Here is a 19,438-nt window from a genome sequence, read left to right as displayed (position 1 = left end):
ATAAAGCAAAGTAACGTCAGTAAGTTCTGTTCAAAGCTACAAAAGGACGACTATAGTGAACACAATTTTGAATCTTTCGGTTTTGCACGGATTTTTCGATGAACCTTTCAAACAAATATTACCCTCTTTGAAATTTTGCCATTGTTGCTGAATTTGTGCAAAAGAAGGCACACAAACCATTCACAAACTGAGGGCACATATTCACTACAACGACCTGATAAAAAGTGGACTGTTTTTTTTTTAAAGTTTCAGAAAACAACAATCTCAATCCGAACATTCCCTTTAACATGGCATTTGAAAAAAAAAAACATCTCCATGGCACCATGTTGTTCTCTGCTACATTCTTGGTGGAGAAATATCAAACCAAAAAGACAATCAATCAATCAATAGACATGGCGAACATTTTGTGTCATATTTGTTTTATTTTCGGCACAAAAACACAATATGTTTTTGCCTTGATTTCAATATTTTGATCAGCCCCCCTACCACACCCCAAAATGTTTAATATTGACTGATCTATTACCCGTGATGTGTGATGGTGAAGGTCAAACTAAAACATTGGATGGAAATGTGCTTGGACTTTGAATTTAAGCATACAACACAAGCATACCTTATTAATTTATTTATATATATTTTTTTTTTCAACAGAGTCAGACACATTATCAGCTCCCATATATATATATATATATATATATATATATATATTTTTTTTTTTAATGTAGTGTCTATGCTGAAAATGTATCATCATATGATGAGGTCAGAGGCTCCTAACACGCACACACACACACACACACACTCCTGATGGGTGGATATCTTCATTTGTGTAACGTGTAGGCAAGTATGTGGGTGCCTGTGTGTGTGTGTTTGTCTGAGCAAACATGAAAGACACTGTTCATGGCACAGAATTACAACGAACCAGGTGTTTGTCTGAGGTAAATGTTAACTGATGAAAATACAATTAGATATTCATTTGCTGGATATTCTCTTTTGAGTTGGCCCGACCTTCGGCATGATGAAATGGCAGCCTGTTAGATGCAGAACGGGGATGAGCGAGAGCAACGTGTCAGTCGGGGTAGATGAGGAATCCAGAGAAAGTGCTGTATTTGTTGGTGTTGCCGCCGTGAACTTTGCCGCCATCCAGCTGTACGCACACTTCGTCCCCCACGTCCAGGTGCAGGATGACACTGTTGGAGGCGTAGTCGTAATTCTGGTCTGCATCTTGGGCGATGGCACTGGCCCTCACCTGGGGAAATGGGGGAGAAGATGGGGATTGAAAAAAAAAAATAACACTGATGAAAACAATTCTCGCTGGTGGTGTCACAACAAATAGAAACAGGTGACCGAAACAACTTTACTACATGCTGTAAAATATATATGCTGCAGTGTTTTCCAATTTTCAACAGACATTGACGACTCCCATCTATACCAAGGTAACATTGCCATTTTAAATCCATTTTGAAATCTTGGAGTGGCCTCATCTCACTTGCATTCCTGCCCATGTAAAAAAAAAAATTAATTGGTAGAGTCAAGCCACAAAAAATATACCTCTGGACATTGTACACCCACCAGCCATAACATTAGATACAGCTGTTCTACAATTAAATATGATCCAACGTAATGTAGAAAAATAAGTAAATCCGCATTTCCAAATATGATAATCTTCGATATGTCCAAGATATTACTTTTACAATGTGTGAAATTATTTTGAAACCTCCAAAGTGTCCAAAAAAAGGCACAGGTTTGAGTTCAACACTTCCAAAAAAGTACTTCATTTCCATTTGAACGTGATTAAAATGTGGCAAAGTGACACAAATTCTCGAAAGTCACGGAATAATGTATGCTAGTTTAATACATTTTAATCATGTGCAACTGATGCACTGTCCATGTTCACACTAAGTATATTCAAAGCATTTTTTCAGCTATTGAGATATATTAATCCAATGGTTTTTCACTACGATATAAACAATACAAATAAACCTCACGCCACCTTGTCCATGAATGAGATCTATTGTTCTTAAAATTTTGTGGGATCACTCATGAAGGACCAAAGAAGGTGCATCCATCCATTTTCTACCTCACTTATCCTGCTGAAGGTTTGAGGTGAGCTGGCCTCTATCCCAGCTGACTTTGGGCAAAAGGCAAATTAACCCTTCCCTGGCCATGAGTGGGAACATCACCCTACACCCTTCCAGCACAGAAGTTAGACGAGTGAACTGCTAAAGAATATAAAATCAGTTGTGAGCATTCATTCATCATGCTGTGATCTCACACATTAATAACCACCAAAGAAGCAGCGTCAACTGATGATCAAGGCACGTGTTTACACAACTGCGAACAAATGAGATCTAATGATCTCTCCACAGATCATAATGGGCTCACACGCCAGAAAAAGCTTTCATTAGGGCCTGTGTGAAGGCACCGGAATCCGCCGACGCAGCTGCTAAATGTATTGTCGTGTTCATTCCATCCGCTCAGAATCAAGACACATTTCCTCCGAGGATTTATTTGAACACATTTCAAGGAGAAGAAAAAAAAAATTGTCACCGCGACGGCAGATCGGACAGCTGTATTCATTATGCTAATGAGCGGTCCTTCCTCGGTAAGCGAATCGGTTTATAATGAATTGCAGAGTCATTGGGTGAGTAAACAGCCCTCCAAGCACACGATTGTGGAGGAGAATAAAAGCACATATGTATTAATGACTGAAATTATGATATTTTAACTACTACTACTACTCATTCCTGTCTCCACTCTGCAGACTAATGTTGCATTCTTGAAAACTGGCAAATGTAATATATTGTATGACACCTGGTGTTTCACAAACTATATTGGTGTATAGGATATCCACCATAGATAGCACCAACTAACACAAAAATAAATCAATAAATACATATACATATACAATTAAATTAAAAAAAAAACGTCAGTAAATTTCTCTCCACTATAGGTTTGTTTTCGGAAAGGTTGATCAAGTCAAATAATCTAGTCACAATTTAACGAACAACACATTCCCTTATTCTAGTTGTCTGCCATGTTGTTGTTTTCTTACATTTTGTGATGGTCCCGATGGTTCCGCCACACTTTTTTTTTTTTTTTAATGAGAAGTCAAAAACATCACAACTCCCATTTTTTTTCTGGAACGTAGAGAAGCTTCGGCTCATCTCCAGCAGTCATTAAGCTTTTCCGACTTCCATGCGATTACAAAGAAAAATCTAATCAGTCCTCCATTTAATGATTAGCTTCCTCTCCTCATTTCATCATTTTAACTCATTACACAATCGATTTCTCTGAGGGGGACAATTGCTCTATTTAAAAAAAAAATAAAACATGAGTAATTTCATTCAAATCAATACATCACCTTTGTTTTCATTCGGAGCGCACACACACACACACACGCACACACACCACACTAATTATTGTCTGTTCGTCCACACCTCACCCCCCCCCCCCCCCCCCGTCATCCCTCACCGGTTTGCACCGCCGTCGCTCCCTCTTCATTCTGGGCCCATCTATCCATCTTTTTGTGTCCTTACACTTCAGTGGGATGCCGGTCACGCACACATTTTCTCTCGTCACCATGGCGCTGTTGGCGGGAGCAGCGACTAAGCATGTCCCTGTCCGGTCTAAATCGGATTGATTAACGGCGTGCTGCTGTGACAGGTCTCCCGGGGACCACAGCACACCCACACACACCCAGTCCTCCTTACGTCCAGATGCACCGGGGTAGGCTCCACACACACGCAGGCTTCAGTAATTGGTAGTCGGACAGCCATGGCAGCTCAGCGCCTAACAGGTCCAACCCCTCAATAACGCTATACAATCACAATAAATGTGGGATACGCTGCAATGGACCCATGAAATACTGGCAAGAGGTACAAAACAATCAACCCCCACTCCCCCCCCCCCCCCCAAAAAAAAGAAAACGTTCCACATAGTGCTACAGGAACCGCTCTCAACCATCGTGTCCTTTACAATGAAGTGTGCTGCAGGATATATGGAGTAGCTTTTTATTTATTTTATTCAGGAGACTGTTTTGTTAGGAATTCCCCGAAGGAGGCCTAATGGGTTTTTGGAGAACTATAGAAGGGGATTGTGACATCTTGTACATCCAACATCTGTCCATAAGGTTGAACGATACCATCCCCCCTGATACGCATCTCTGCTGAGTTGCAGGCCAGACGGGCGGCTGGAACTTACTGCATATCAACAAGACACCATTTCAATTTATCTTCTTTGCATTGACACTTAGTTCAAGAGAGATGGGTTAAAATGTAACTTTTGATGATTGTACATTGTTAGATATCCTACAGTGCGCCGCGAAATGCTCTGAGACCTCTTCTTGTGTTGTAAAATTAACACCCAGTGTATTCATTTCCGGCCAAATTTTGAGTTAGTCTTTATTTTTTCGTTCTGTTGAATGGGCATATTTGAGGTGCAAATGACAAGAAAAATAAACAACAAATGATTGTGAGATCACAATAGACACTTTGATTCTCTCCTCTTTCATCTAGAACTGCTTCAAACAACAAAGCGTGTGAGGGAAAAGTGGTTAAGATTGCACGAGTGTCCGTGTTGTGTTTATTATTTACCTTTAAGTGTTTTGTAAAGCGCTTTGTTCCAGTTGCAGCTGTTGTGACAGCGCTATATAAATCAGGATGTATTGTATCGAATGAAGTGATTGTGTTCAATGTCATTTTTTCAAAAACACAGCTTTGGGAAATGAACCTATTTTAATTAGAAATCATAAATTTGATTCTATTCATTTAAATTTTTTTAACATAATGGAAACCAAGTCACAATTACATGCTGGCCCAAATGGCTTGTGTCTAAGAAGGAAAGCCAAGCAACGATATTAATGGCGGCTGATGAAAATGACCTTTTTCCAAAAAGGAACATCATTTAATTATATTAGCAGGCCTAAAAGGACACTTTGTTATTTACGGCTTTTTATGCTTGACTTTTTTCGAGGAAACATGCGTATTTAGTTAGCCTCGACTCGGTCAGTGGAGATGCTGACATTTAATGTGTTTTTTTTTCCCCCCTCTATTTTTATGATTAATTCATGGCTGCTTTCTTACCAGGGAAAAGGGTGACTATTATATCTATATTTTATGCACATATTCTATCCTATTACAACCAGTTTCCCTCCATTTATATTCATTTGAATAAAGTAGCCCTATTTAAGGAGTTACTGCGTTTGAAGTTTTAATACCGAATTGGGGTTTGCTGGTAGCAGATTTTACTCGATATGTAAATAAATGAATTGGATAACCAAAAGACCTTTTCAAGTGTTATGTGCTGCATATGGTTCTTTAGGTCAGGTTCATGATTTAGTCAAGACCTTTAAAAATGTTCATTCACATGTGGAGGATGCTGACCTCAGAAGACTTTTTCTTAAAATGTTTGCAGTTGTTTCCATTTAGTAAATGAACTGGACGTTTTTTGTTGTTGTTTTTTATCCTACCACTCCTGCTACATTTCGAGCAGAGAATTGTGGGCCTGTGTGCAGTGCAGATGAATCTCAGCCTCGGCTGTCATTTCCAATCACAGTGAAAGTGCTTGTTTCCTTAAAGTGGGCAGGGGCTGCTGAGACTTAGGCAGTGAGAACAAGTGAGGAAAGGCAAATCAGGATTATTGTCAACAACGGCGTGGAGTGATTGTGACAAGGGAGTGGATTTCTGTTGGTGGGTCTGAAGTTGTGCTTGATCCTTCGCCGCTGGGAAGAAGGGGGGACCCGAGGGACAATAGAGAAGATTAGGCTCCCTCCACTTTTCAAGTAACAGGAGAGTGGATGGCAAATTCACAATAGCATTTACTGAAAATATACTTTGTCAAAGGGTGGGGGGTTACCAAGTTGATGCCCCTTCTGCATGACTGTCAACGACTCATATCTGAAAAATTTATAGTATGCCCTCACAGCAGGATGCCACTTCACATTTTATTGGTGATGGACATGCCTTAGGTGGATTCCCGGATTAACCAAAAATCTGAACAACTTGATTACAGACATTTTTTGACCTCTAGGCAGCTCAAAAAAACAAAAACCTGAAAAGTAATTTCACACTTGGAGGGTGGTCAAGCACTACACAGGGTGAATATTTGTAGGCAAGCAATTTAAAAGCAGTCCCGATCCCCTCACACACTTTGCTGAGGCATAACAAAACTTCTGTTTTAGTTGACTGAAGTTGCTATTTTGTTGCTTTGGGGTTATGCTGAAGCATCTCGGTTAGACATCTGAAGTGATAGCTATTTGGGGTAAACTGTTTATTTTTGCATGGTAAACAGAGCTGTTTTTCCTTGGCAAGGAAATGTTGGTTGCTGCTATATCAGAATAACTGGTTAAAACCTGGATCGAGGCTGAGAAGAGGGTCCACAAGGAATGATATTTTCTTCCTTTTTGTTGTATTTCACAGTGCTTGTTAATCCACCGGTCATAAAACTGACAGGATTCGTTCACTGTGATGTACGGATCTTTCACAGTGGAGCGAGGCCATTGAGACGGCGGTCTCTTCAACTCACCACAGGGAATTCCGAGGGTGAAATGGATGAGAAGGTCAATTGAAAAGTGTTTTTTTTTTTCATTTGGTTAAAGGTGCTGTGTTCTTTCTGCCTCTATCCACATGTACCAGTCAGAGGTTTCCTGTTTCCATTATGCAGGTTGACAAGGAGACGTTCCCGCACTCGCTAATTGGCATATAAATGCTAATATTTTTTCCCTGGCACTCAAGACCCTTGGTGTCAAGATTTTGATTAGAAAGTCCCTAATTGGCTGGAGTTGAACACCTCTGAGGGTAAAGGAAAAAAATTAATCACGCGAAATGGAAAAAGCCAGCACTTGAGTTAAAGCAAATGTACTATTATCTTACGTTACATTGTTTTTGCTCCACCACGTACGCATTTTTTAGAGCACCGGCATCATTAAATGCTTGAACGTAGGCTCCTTCAATTTTTTTTACGTAGCTCTTGACACTTTACCATTTCAACCAGGAATGAGAAATTGAACTGCATGCATATTTTTCCCCACCCAAATTTGATGCGGCTCAGTGGGCTTTTCTGAAAAAAATAAAAATAAATCAATTCCGCAAGAAATTTATTAACCATAAGGCTATGCCACTAAAACAATTTTTTCTGTCAGGACCGCAAATCTATAACTATCGGATCAATCGATTAAATTAGAAATTTGCGCTATAATTATTTTATAGTCGCACATATAAAATGTAAGATAAAAAAAATGGAGAAGAGCATGTAATAGTTCTTTTGGCCTGTCACTCTACGTCTCTCGCAGGTAGATGAACAAAAATTCAATTAAAATTTTTTTATAAATAAATGGGGACAGCGATTACTCCAGTGGACAGCTTATCATGTTATCAGGTTATGGGGTGCATGAAAGGGGTTTAAGAAATGAAGTGAAAATCAATAATATTCCAGGGGCACACTAACATAGGCGACCAGCATAGTGCTTGGGGATCCCGATCTTAGAAATTGTAATTAGGAGCTACCACCTTCCACGTGTCACATCTTCTCGGTGTGAGAACTGCATATTCCAAGTTCACACTTGTCCAACCCTCAACTTCTGGTCATACATTTAATTCCACGTATATTCACACGGGCGGCTCAGGCACATCAGTACAATGCCATCGATGTGGAAGACTGCAAGAAGTCAGGCTCATTTTGATTGAATCAGAGAGAGGTATTAATTTGACATTTTTATCATCTTGGTTTTACTGGAGCATTAATAATGTTTCTGGAAACTGAGGATGATTATATTATTTTTTTCCATTTACTGACCATCTGTTTACATTCATGGCAACCGTTTCGCCCACTGATCAACGACAGTGGAAATCATTAAAATCTTGTTTCTTTTGCCATTTCAGTTATCGTTGACTTTTTGAAGGCAACCCTTTACATACACGGCCCTCGCTCGGAATAATGAGTCTTTCGAAACAAAGACACCTGCAGCAGACACGGCACATATATTATCCTCACCCACACACCCAATCTTTTCCTTTCCCTCCAACTTTTTACACCTTGCATTGTTAAGGCTGAGTCTCCACGGAACTCGTGTCAGAGCATTTTGTTGGCTTTAATAAGGCCGCTGCCTTATTAAAGGCAAGGCTTATCCAGCAGCCTCCTTGTGCTGTACATGTTTGATTCAACCTGTTGCCACAGTCACATAATGAGGTCACTCAATGTCAACAGCAGAGATGCATTTTTGGCCGAGAGATAGAAATGTTCTGACCGGTGATGTCACGGAAAGACGGGAGCGCGTGGGCGCTACCGGACAGCCAAATGACCAACCTTGTGCGCCTGTTTCGGACCAGCTATAAATATTCTTATTATCGCTCCATGCTCATCAGTGTAAAGGGCAAAGTACAACTGGATGGTGAATTATATATCAATTGAAAAGGTCGATTTCTTCAACACCTATCTGAATCTTGAATTATGGCGAGACATGGAGAAAGAGGAGAATTTCTTCTACTTGAGACCAAAAAAGTCATCTTTCACACGGTGACACTTCTTGCACAGTTTCTGATTGTTTCTTGCATAGCTCTTCTCTTTCCTGGCGTGTTTGCAGGCTCCTTCTTTGTCCAGTGTCGTGTGGAAAGCCATCCATCTCTGACCAGTCTGACTGCTGCCTGTCTCTGCAGGCGTCCCTCCCTAGCCCGTGTCTTACTCTTGTCCCCCACTGACGACACTGTGATCATCACCAGTCTGCTGCTGTAAATACGTGCACATGATTACAGCCCTCTTTAATGCTTATTATTTTGTTGCGGTATTTTACGTTACGCCTACTTTGAAAACTCAAGCCCCAACCAATGACTAAGGTAAGCATTGCAGTTAAATTTTATTACGTGATGAACAACTAGTCGTAAAAAAAAATTATTGGGATATTTTTGGTTATTGGTGATTTAACTGACGGGGCATTTGTTGTAGTGCCCTATTTAATCCAATTTCTTTTCACATACAGGGTGAAACGCTGCCATCTACTGGTGCTTGTGCATCAGTAAACTTGTTTGCAATCTTGACATTTACAGTTCGGCGGCATTCGACCCTCCCCCACACATCCCTGTTGAAAAATGTAGTTAACAAGTACTAGTCAATGGCAGTGAATGAGTTTTAATACATAAACCATGGCAAATCTGTCACCAAGCTTGCGAGTTCCTCAGATATGAAATCCAAGTTCCCAATTAAAGGCCAATAAAATGGCATTAAAATGCTCCAGCACAGCCAAGAAATAGCACAATTTTTTTGTGGCGGTTTAATAGAGAACAATAGCACAGTCTTGTATCTAGACAATAAACATTAAAAACAATGTAAAGAAGGAAAGTGATTTGAAAATGAGTACTGTACTGTAATTACTATAATCATTTTGTATTTCTGTGTTTGACTATTTGTCTGGTTCAATTAACAAAGAATGCATTGGGGACTGTACTTGGCCGCACGTAAGCGCTGTATTGTACCTAAATTATACATTTTTTTTCCTCATTTCACCTGAGCACCTCTCAACACAAAGCAAAATGTCAAGCAAGCATTGCGAGCCACCTGGGCATTGTGGCACTTCAATTTTTAAAATATGGCTATTTGTGTCGACAATAATGAGTGAAAATAGTTTGGTTAGATGCTTTAGAGTAAAATGGGATTGCTAAGAATTGATAGCTGTAATTCGTTGGCACAGGAGCAAATGCTAGCCATGAAGGTAAATTTGAAGATAAATTTCTGCCTTAGAGACAGCCTACTCAACTCATTGTTCTTTTTGTTGTTTTTTTTTTGCATCACACGTGGCTGACAGACTTTTGAAAAAGAGTTTGGTGACGATGATGTAACCACCGTTGCTCGCCTTGTGAAGTATAGGCTTGTTGTCTCGTCGGGGGTTGGCGTGAGAGCAGACTTCCATGAGGACGGCTGGCGGTGGTGCCATGTTCCATTACCATTTTAATGAATGACGACTTAATCAGTTGCGCTTTTTGTTTCAGCATTTTACATTCGCTAATTAAAATGATTTTGGTGTTAAATTGATGATGGTGAGCAATGTTAATACAAAATAAGATAATACACCAACTTGAATTATGTACCGTTTGGTAATGTGAGCACAATAGGCTTTTTTTGGTGTGCATTTTTAAAGATCCAAGGATTTCACCTCCCAGGAAAAATATGCAAGAAATTGTGCTGATATTTGTGGTGTTTTCGTTCATTCGTGTGGAATGTGTACCTAGCAAAATATTTTAAAACATACTTTATGAAAAAGACCATGAACAGATTGATATTAAATGTGATAGATTCTCTTTCAGGTCATCAGTGGATTTTATTATGAATTCCAAAAGCAGCTTTGCTTTTTCGTATGAGGAAAGTCAGTGTTTCAATATTCCAAATGTACTGGTCAAATCTCACTGGAAAGATCAAATCCCCGAGCTAAAAATGTCCATTTGAGAAAACCATGATATTAACATCAGTACAAGATAAAAAGAAAACAACTGTAATGACTGCGTCCTTTTAGTTGATCAGGTTTTCAAGGTTTTGCCTTTTTTGACCTCACGTGTACACAAAAATAGACAGTAAAATGGAAGGGAAAGAACAGCGCTGAATTGGGTTAAATAATTTAGTTGATGGAAAAGATAATTAATGGGGAAAGAGTCAATAGGCAATGTGGGCTGGAAAAGGGGGATGTCTAAGGAGGGGGCACAGGTTGAGTGGAGAAGATCTCATCTAAAGGCTATCAAAGATTTAACAGCTGGAGACTACGGGAATGACAATTTGAAGTCTCCTAATTTTATGTGGGATTGAACTGCCCTCGCGCCTTTACATTGGGCTTTATGGACATCTTGCCACGTCCATGAAAAAGGGAATATCTTTTTGATTTCTTTGCAGACTTTATGGCTCACATAAATCCTGCTCTATAAAAAGGCATGTTTTCATCTGTAAAACCAAATAAAAGCTGGCACTGATTCCAGCGTATCTTCAAAACCAACTGTGGAAAATATTCATCATGTAAATTGCCACTATTATTACTAACAGTCATATATATGATTATGACATAGATGATACATTTGCATATCTATGATCCTTACCATTTACCTTTGTTCATTTTTTTAGATGGTTTGTTTTAGATTTCTCTTTGATGAATTCATTGATGAGTTACACTGTGTCGTTGTGCTATGACATCACTATTGACGTCGCTGACACATCTATTGCCATCACATCTACGCACAGTGTTGGAACAAATCAGGTTACAATCAACTACGAATTGTCCTTCGACTAGCAAAGCTGAGCTTTACCGCTTGGCAGAAACTTAGCATGGTTGATTGTCACGTCAACATATTTTGCTATGCTTAGCATACTTGCTACATTTAGCTTAAGGAGAAAGATTCATTTTTGGATTCAATTCCCAGAAATAGAGCTGGTCACTTCAAGTGGCACAAAGCCCTCCATTCTTTGAATTCAATGGCTGGCTGCTGCTAAATATACAAACAAGTTCTTGTTGTTGCTTCACGATCGATAAAAACACCAACGACTCCTTTCCAATTAGCTATTTGCCTCCCTGGCCACATCAGGCTACACATAAGACAATAACCCTCAAAAATAGAAATGTAATTGCCACACCTGATGTGTGTAAGTTTTGCCCAGGTCTAGACCAGCAAAAACATATTTTTTTTTACAAACAGCACATCGCCACGACAACAGCATAAAACAAATTAAAAAGCTTTCAATAACTTTTCATCTTCCGATGAAACACCCAAAGTTAGACGACAATCATATAAATTCTGCAGGAAGGGTTCGTTATAATACAACCTCTATAAAAGGTCAAAAATGGCACCAAATTCCAAAGTAAAGTCAAAATGGCCGACTTCTTGTCAGGTTCACCTACTTTTTTTTGTAGGTCTTTGGGCTGCTACAGAGGTCGCCCAATTTTCACAGATCTACATTACAATCGAGAATGGTCCGTTCAGAAGGAATTGTGAAATGCAACCTTTGAAGCCCCACCTCTGTCATATACTGTCAAAAACCTAAGCTTCTAACCCTCTGCCCAGTGTTGTGGTACTTTATAATTGTTTGCTAACGCCGACACACCCGTCTGTGGAATGCTAATTCAACAACTCGCTAAACAATTTTTAAAAAATATTCAGCACACAAGTGTGAGATTCCACCAAACTATGAGATGAAGACAGTTTGGTTTAAATTGTAGTGGCTGAGCCAATTATGTGACCCTGTTGGCGTGCGACAATGTATGTTGCGTATAAGACATATACAGTTTAAGTACCGGTAATATGAACAAGGCCTCCTGCCAAGCTTCAAGCCGATAGCTCGACCAGCTATCATTTTTAGACTAAATCGATGCAGTAAAGAGAGAATTAGTTGACTAAATTAGCAGTGATGTTGCCATTCAAGCATTTTTCCTAATTTAGCGTCAGCAAAAAGAATTGGGTTTTATAAAATAAGGGACTCCATTCCCCAAAAGCCGTTGCAAAAACAATCGGAAAATAAACTGTTCAAAATTCTACCCCCAATAGCGTCCAACACACACTTAATGAGCAGCTGGTTTAAATTGTAAAAAGGATCCACTTCACAAGGTATGCAAACAGTGAAACAGTCGGTCCGCTAATTTCTTTAGTCTCCTTTTCTTGTTCAAGTATGCAAATCAGTAGAGCGGTGAACAAGAACCCATCAGCCTGGCTGCTGTTGTCAGTTGATGCACCAAGTAAATTATGTAGTGAAACATAACATAGCACTATGTATATATACTGACACACACACACACGCACACACACATACACACACGGGGCGGCCAGGTAGTCCACATCGACTTCGCAGTGCAGAGGTACCGGGTTCAATTCCAGCTCCGGCCTCCCTGTGTGGAGTTTGCATGTTCTCCCCGGGCCTGCGTGGGTTTTCTCCGGGTGCTCCGGTTTCCTCCCACATTCCAAAAACATGCATGGCAGGCTGATTGGACGCTCTAAATTGTCCCTAGGTGTGAGTGTGGGCGTGGATGGTTGTTCGTCTCTGTGTGCCCTGCGATTGGCTGGCAACTGATTCAGGGTGTCCCCCGCCTACTGCCCGGAGACGGCTGGGATAGGCTCCAGCACCCCCCGCGACCCTAGTGAGGTTCAAGCGGTTCGGAAAATGGATGGATGGATGGATGATTCAGGGTGTCCCCCGCCTACTGCCCGGAGACGGCTGGGATAGGCTCGAGCACTCCCTGCGACCCTAGTGAGGATCAAGCGGTTCGGAAAATGGATGGATGGATATATACACACACACACACACACACACATTTTTTTGGGGGGGGGCGGGGGGGTCTGCCACTGGTAATCCCCAGGATGTCACTCTTCTATATGCCACTACACATGCCAGAATCAGAGCTCCTTAACAGAATGAGGGTTTAGTACGGCAAGCTTGTCACCGATTTCCAGATGGAAGCGTTCAAGGCTTTTGCTCGACAATTGTAGGCTACTTGTTTATTTATTAGCGTTGAAGTCGCAGTTCCTCAGAGGCTAGTTGCCAGCTGTTCCATGCCAGCTTTGTTCCACCAAGACGCTTGGCTGTCAATCACAGCTTCACTCTCCTCCTGCTTGCGATCGGTATAATTATTTGTACTTTTTGTATTCCAAGTAAAGGTCAATTTTTCAGCAGCTTTGCTTCCCACTTCAGTTTGATTCCATGTTACTTCTAAATTCACATAAAGAGCGTCTTGGCACATGAAGCTGCTTCGGGACCACGCGCTTGACACACTAAAGAAGGCCAAGTGAACTTCACGTGACACGATCCCTGTGTGGCTCTTTTTTGGACCGCATTAAATTCTCTAAAATAGCCTTTACCAAACTTTGGTGAGGGTTCACTCCAAGCGTTTTGCTTTCTCTTTGGTTATTGTTGACTGTTTTTCCAAAGGAGTAGCAGTCACATCAGATTTTATTCTTATCAAAAGACATTTAGCCCTTTTTCTTAACAACTTGTTGAATTTGAAATATGAGTTCACGGTAAATAGTGACAGCCAAATATAAATACTTTGGTTCAATTTATGTGAAGAAGTACAGAAGTGTATTGGTGTATTTTTTACAATATTATAGTGTTACGTAGCTCATAGATTTGATCTACAAGACACAAAAAGAAAGCTCATACCCAAATCGGGCTCTGCCAGTAACCGGCACCGGAAGGAATTGCTTCGTTTTGTTCTGCTGAAAGGGTAAGTCACTTTGGAATGTAATCACTTTTCCCATTAAACTTGTTCAAACATTTAATTTATCACATCATGGGAAATTTGTCACGTTCAAACGTGAAATTGATCATGTTACAATGTGAATTTTTCTTTTTTTATTTTTTATGCTGGAGCAGCAATACGGTACTGTGATGAGTTTTCCTATGGAAACAAAATACTTGTCACATCTGTTAAAAAGGAAGGCAATTTGTGAATTTGGTGCACATTTCCCTGTCAAAATGAAATTAATTCATTTAGAAAGAAACAAGAGGTAGCCACACTTGATTTGCTTTCATTGGCCACATAAAATAATGTGGGTGGTCAAATATTTCCCGTGTATTAGATTTACTGAAGACCAGTCCGGGGTGTAGTCAGCCTTTTTTTGTTTTGCTCAGCTGTGATAGGCTCCACCTCCACTGAGACCCTCAGCAGGATAATGGAAACACATTTTACTTTCCAGTCATATCTGTTAAAAAAAAAAAAAAATGAAACAAGACAATCGATTGACGTCCTTGAATTAGAGGCCTGAGATACCTTGATCGTGACTTCTGTGCAGAATAGTCTGCTATCGATTCACAAATTCTGCAGGGGTTTATCTGCAGTTTGATCTTGAAACATGTTGACGAACATCTTTTTTTAAATATCTGGATTATGATTGAATACAACAGTCTTCCTTCTCATCTTCTGTCAGCTGAGAGTAAATATCGAGCCAACCAAGTTACACTGATGTGGGCAGATGTTTCAATGCGCCAAAACAAACATGACAAAGACATGTGGCGGTCATACACACTCACTTGCCCGTTCTTCTTGAGGTCAGCCCACATGCTCGTTCCATCCCCTCCTCTCATCAGGACGTGGTAGGTGAAGTAGTAGATGCCGGGCAGAGGGCAGGTGAACTTGCCCGTAGTGGGCTCATAGTAGTTCCCCACATTGGTCACCACGTCATCAAACTTCAGAACCTCACTCCCTTCGTGTTGTTTTCGCAGGCCGGCATAGAATGCGATCTTGGGGGTGTACAAGGAGGGGCCATAGCCACCAGGCCCAGGTCCCGGCAGCCCAGGTGGACCGGGTTTCCCAGGCTCTCCGGGGGGACCTTTAGGGCCCGGGGGACCAGGAAGTCCTGGGTTTCCTCTAAAACCCTGTTTGCCCTTACGGTTTGCCAAGTCTGGGGGTTGAGGGGAGGAGCCTGTCAGCTCTCCTTGAGGTGGGGTGAAAGTATCGCACACCATTTTGCAGCTCCCCAGCATCTCGTAATGCGTGCCCCCTCCGGATGCGCCACCTTTGGTGGTGTGGACCAGTAGGGGGATGGCCACCAGCAGTACCAGGACCATGGCCACGCCGACTCCAGCCCCAATCACGCGCTTCTTGCGGCTGAGGCGGGAGGCGGCCAGCGTGAGGAAGTCCTCCTCCCCCTTGGCTGGAATGGTTGTGCCGGCCAGGCTGAACTCTGGGAGGAACGTCACCAATGCAATATTGCAAGTGTGTGTGCGGGACTGGTAATGTCGGGGCAGACCTTTATTTGCGTCAGTACATTTACTGTCAATCTTTTCCTCTTTATGAGACAACGTATGAGCAGTCTCAACTTTGGCACTGACAAGAGTTCCTGAAGGGTTGGTGTTTTGTTCCACGGCACGGCGCTCTTGTGTGCTGAGGCAGAGAGCTGTCAGGTAGGGTCTACAGTATTCCCACTGGGGTTCATCTCACCCACCACATTTGGGGGGATGGCGCTCACTTGGCTCTCCACTGGAAACTGACAAATGTGCTCGTTTATTCCACCCAAATTGTTTTCTTTTGAGTTTGACTGTCTGTCACCGTTGTGTGAGATCAGTCTACTATGCTGTCCTCTAGTTTTTCTTTTCAAATGGGGATCTCTTACAGTTCAGAAACACCCGGATTCTGCATAACGAGGCAGCGCACGGGAAGATTTTAGTTTTAAAGACATTTTGGACATCACAGCACAGATGGTTTTCACAATCTGCAGGGGGAAAACAACAGTTAAACACACATTAATGCAAAGCAATAAAATGATCACTTTTAATTTCAAGCATTGCATATATCATATTTGTACAGACAAGATATTTCTTGGATATGTTAGATTTTTTGAGACTAAACATTTATATTTCACCTTGAAAATGTACTCATAATCACATTAGTTGTATTTTATGTGATACGAAACAGAGAACAAAATACATTTCTTTATTATTATACACATAGAATCAATGTATCGGGATCTTTCGGGGTCTTCATTCACCTCAACAATTACACTCGACAAACTCAGCTCGCAAAATCTCGAAATTCAATACGAAGTGTTGTCATTTTCATAAAATTAGTCTCATTTGGATCATGCGCTCCAATAAAGTAAAGTAGCAGAGTTATAATGCCAAGTAAAGATAAACTCACCGTCAATGCGTCTTTAGTTTGTTTCTTCATGCTGCAGAAAGAAAAAAAACATCCAAAGACGATGCAAACTTATTTGCTTGCCAGTGAAAAAAAAATAAAATAAAAGCACACTCATACATACACAAAAAGAAACACGACGGAAATGATGAGAACAGTGTCACTTTAATGACACCGAGTCGCACGGAAGCGACAAGCCTTAAATTCTGACAAGTGAACTTGACGAGACTTCCGCCGCAGAGCGAGCCTGCGCCCAGAGCAACAGTTTCCTCACTTGTTGTATTTTGTGCGCGGCTCCTCTCTGCTCCCCACAAAGCCGGCTACGACTCCCTCACTTCTTCCTCCGTACCTCCCTTCTTCTCCGCCATCACTCACACGCACGCGTGCGAGCGCACACATGCCCGCGCATACCCCCCCACATGTGACCTTTTCCCGATTCCGGAAAGCTCAATTAGAGTTCGTCTTGACAAGTAAGTATGTAAAATAGTGTGACAAAAAATGCAGACGCGTTTGATATCTTTCGCATTGTTTGATTTATTATTTTTTTTGTAATTTCAATTGGCTATCTAGAAAAAAAAACCCAAAAAGGGGATACCTTTTTAATGGTTTGTAATCTAACACAAAGAAACGAAGAAATGACAGATTTTACATAAATCATTTCTAGAGTTATGTAAAAAAAAAAAAAGAGACCTGCCACAGGACTGAGTTTGATTTGAATATTTAATTAGTCCTGTTTAAATGACCTGGAAGTTTGGTACTGAGCATGACTAAAGACGGTTAGCTTCTTAACGGCCACAATTAACAAAACAACAGACACTTTTTTTGTATTTATGATTATTTATTAAAAAGGGGAAAAACAGATCTCAGGGTCTCTGTCTATCATTTATTCATCCATTTTCAACAGCATTTATCACTGGAGACTCTCCTAGCTAATTTTGGGCGAGATGCTGGACTGATCGCCAGCCAATCACAGGCCACAAAAAACACAAGTCTTCAATGAACCTAACATCAAAGTGTTTTATAATGTGGGAGAAAGCTGAGTTGAAGATGCAATCTCCACACAAGAAGGCCAGAGGACGGATTTGAACCCTCAATCTCCGAATGGTGAAGTGGATGTGCACATAACTCATCCACAGTGCCATTTCAACTTGCTTTGATGTTTTGTAATCTACATAATGAGTTGATTCCTCAAATAGCATGTTTCTGTCAGTTCCAAGGACATCATTATTGATTTTCTGTCATGACCTTAGCTTGGAGGCACTTGCCTAAAATTCCAATTTTTCAGAGTCAATGAGTATCTGGGTTGAGAAAAATAATTAATCCATCCAAACAAGCCACACATGTTCATCTTTTCATGTTGATGCTCATGGTTGTGTTGTTAAAATTGGTTAAAGCCATATTAAACAATAATAACTTGAAATTGGAATTGCAGTGGAAGAGTACAGAGGATGTGAGGTGTGACGCCACACAATGACGTTTCGACGTCATGAACGTAATGAATCAGTTTGAAGAAGGCACACTCAGCTACCACCAACCTACTGTTTTTCAGTTGATTGTTTAATATATATGTCCTGGATTTTTTTTTCATTGAACCATTTACTATACTTATGATTTTACTACTGCATTCACATTGGCTAATGATAGACTACAACAGATTCAGATACATTTGAGTCGCATCAGATTTTCATCATAAACCACCTTGAATTCCTCGCGGGGGGCAAAAAAACAAATCGGAACAGTCGACAAAAATACAGGTTATAACCCGACACTTAAAAAAAAAATCCTTGCATGGCGAAGGGGACGAACCTACTGAACATTTAGAGAGCATCATTGTCACGTCAGTGTTTTTCTTTTTATGAGCTCGGGTTTGACTTCACCCAAATTATCAAATATTGCATACATTTTAAGTGTGAGGTCTGAGAAAGGCACAACACACTTTGATTTAGTTGTAACAAGTTGAGGATTGGGAAAGCACAGTGGATCTAATCTGTCAAAGTCAAGGCTATGCATGTGTGTGTGTGTGTGTATACAGTATATATATATATATATTTCTTCATATAACATATATTGGGATATTTTTAAACCATCAGTTTTAAGGGTGACATCATTACAATCAATATCAATATTACAGGTGAAGGTTTACCTCTCTCAGGATTTTAATAATCAAAAATGGATTGAGAAAAAACATTTATTGTCGGTGCAGCGGCAGATATACAGTAGGCTGCACTACGGGTTTCACCATCCTCCTGAGAAGGCCAGGTGGCAATCCTAAAAAGCTTACAAAGCTTAGTAAGATGTCGAGCTTTTGCAGGGTGACAAGATCTGGGCAAGTACTGTGAGCGAGCCGAGGACATAGCACATGGAGCCAAGTTGTGAAAAGAAGATGCGTATGTCTTTCAGACCTCGTTAGAGATAAAAGATAAATCGCTGTTGACACCCACCACAACAGCGCCAACACCTTCTATCTTCTTCCGCTCTGACTTCACAGTTCATGGGAGACATGAATGAAATAAGTGCACCTTGTCAAATAGCACATTGTTTTTATAACATCGCAGTCAACTGATCTGTGAGACACATTTGTGCCGCCACCCTGTCCATCCAGCATCGGCTCAGATCAATTAAAAATGCTTCTATGGGCGCTTTTTTGCACAAGAAAGAGGGGCTCGGAGCATTTAGTCAGGCGGCAGCCCTCCAGGGTAAAACTCGACTTGTATGTGCTGTCAGTTCTGCTCCTCATTTATTCATCTCCCAACTTTAGCGAGCAGGAGTGTCTAGCAGATATTGAATATGGATCAATAGATCACTCCCCAGGATGCGTACTGTCAGCCCGCAGCGCCCCGAGGCATGTGCCAA

The 19,438-nt window shown here is 40.9% G+C and overlaps 1 protein-coding gene across 1 annotated transcript; it reads right to left on the bottom strand.

Moving 5' to 3' along the window:
- Window positions 1-402: 402 nt before the first annotated feature.
- Window positions 403-15,659, bottom strand: c1ql4b (complement component 1, q subcomponent-like 4b). Its single transcript, XM_086118749.1, has 2 exons — window positions 14,983-15,659; window positions 403-1,243 (listed from the first exon to the last, which is right to left on the bottom strand). The coding sequence occupies exons 1-2, from the start codon at window positions 15,517-15,519 to the stop codon at window positions 1,064-1,066; spliced, it is 717 nt and encodes a 238-aa protein (XP_085974875.1). The 5' UTR covers window positions 15,520-15,659; the 3' UTR covers window positions 403-1,063.
- Window positions 15,660-19,438: the final 3,779 nt, after the last annotated feature.

The sequence above is a fragment of the Hippocampus guttulatus genome, chromosome 8 (assembly GCF_054856545.1).
Source record: "Hippocampus guttulatus isolate MCC_2025c chromosome 8, RoL_Hgut_1.0, whole genome shotgun sequence".
In the NCBI taxonomy this organism is placed as follows: domain Eukaryota; kingdom Metazoa; phylum Chordata; class Actinopteri; order Syngnathiformes; family Syngnathidae; genus Hippocampus; species Hippocampus guttulatus.
The sequence above is the reverse complement of the archived record's forward strand: the minus strand, read 5'-3'. Positions and strand labels throughout refer to the sequence as shown.

Excerpts from the sequence above, each read along its gene's own strand:
- c1ql4b (XM_086118749.1), bottom strand. The coding sequence starts at position 15,519 with ATGGTCCTGGTACTGCTGGTGGCCATCCCCCTACTGGTCCACACCACC. Across the intron at positions 1,244-14,982 it reads ACCTCAAGAAGAACGGGCAA|GTGAGGGCCAGTGCCATCGC; the intron begins GTGAGTGTGTAT and ends CCATTTCCCCAG.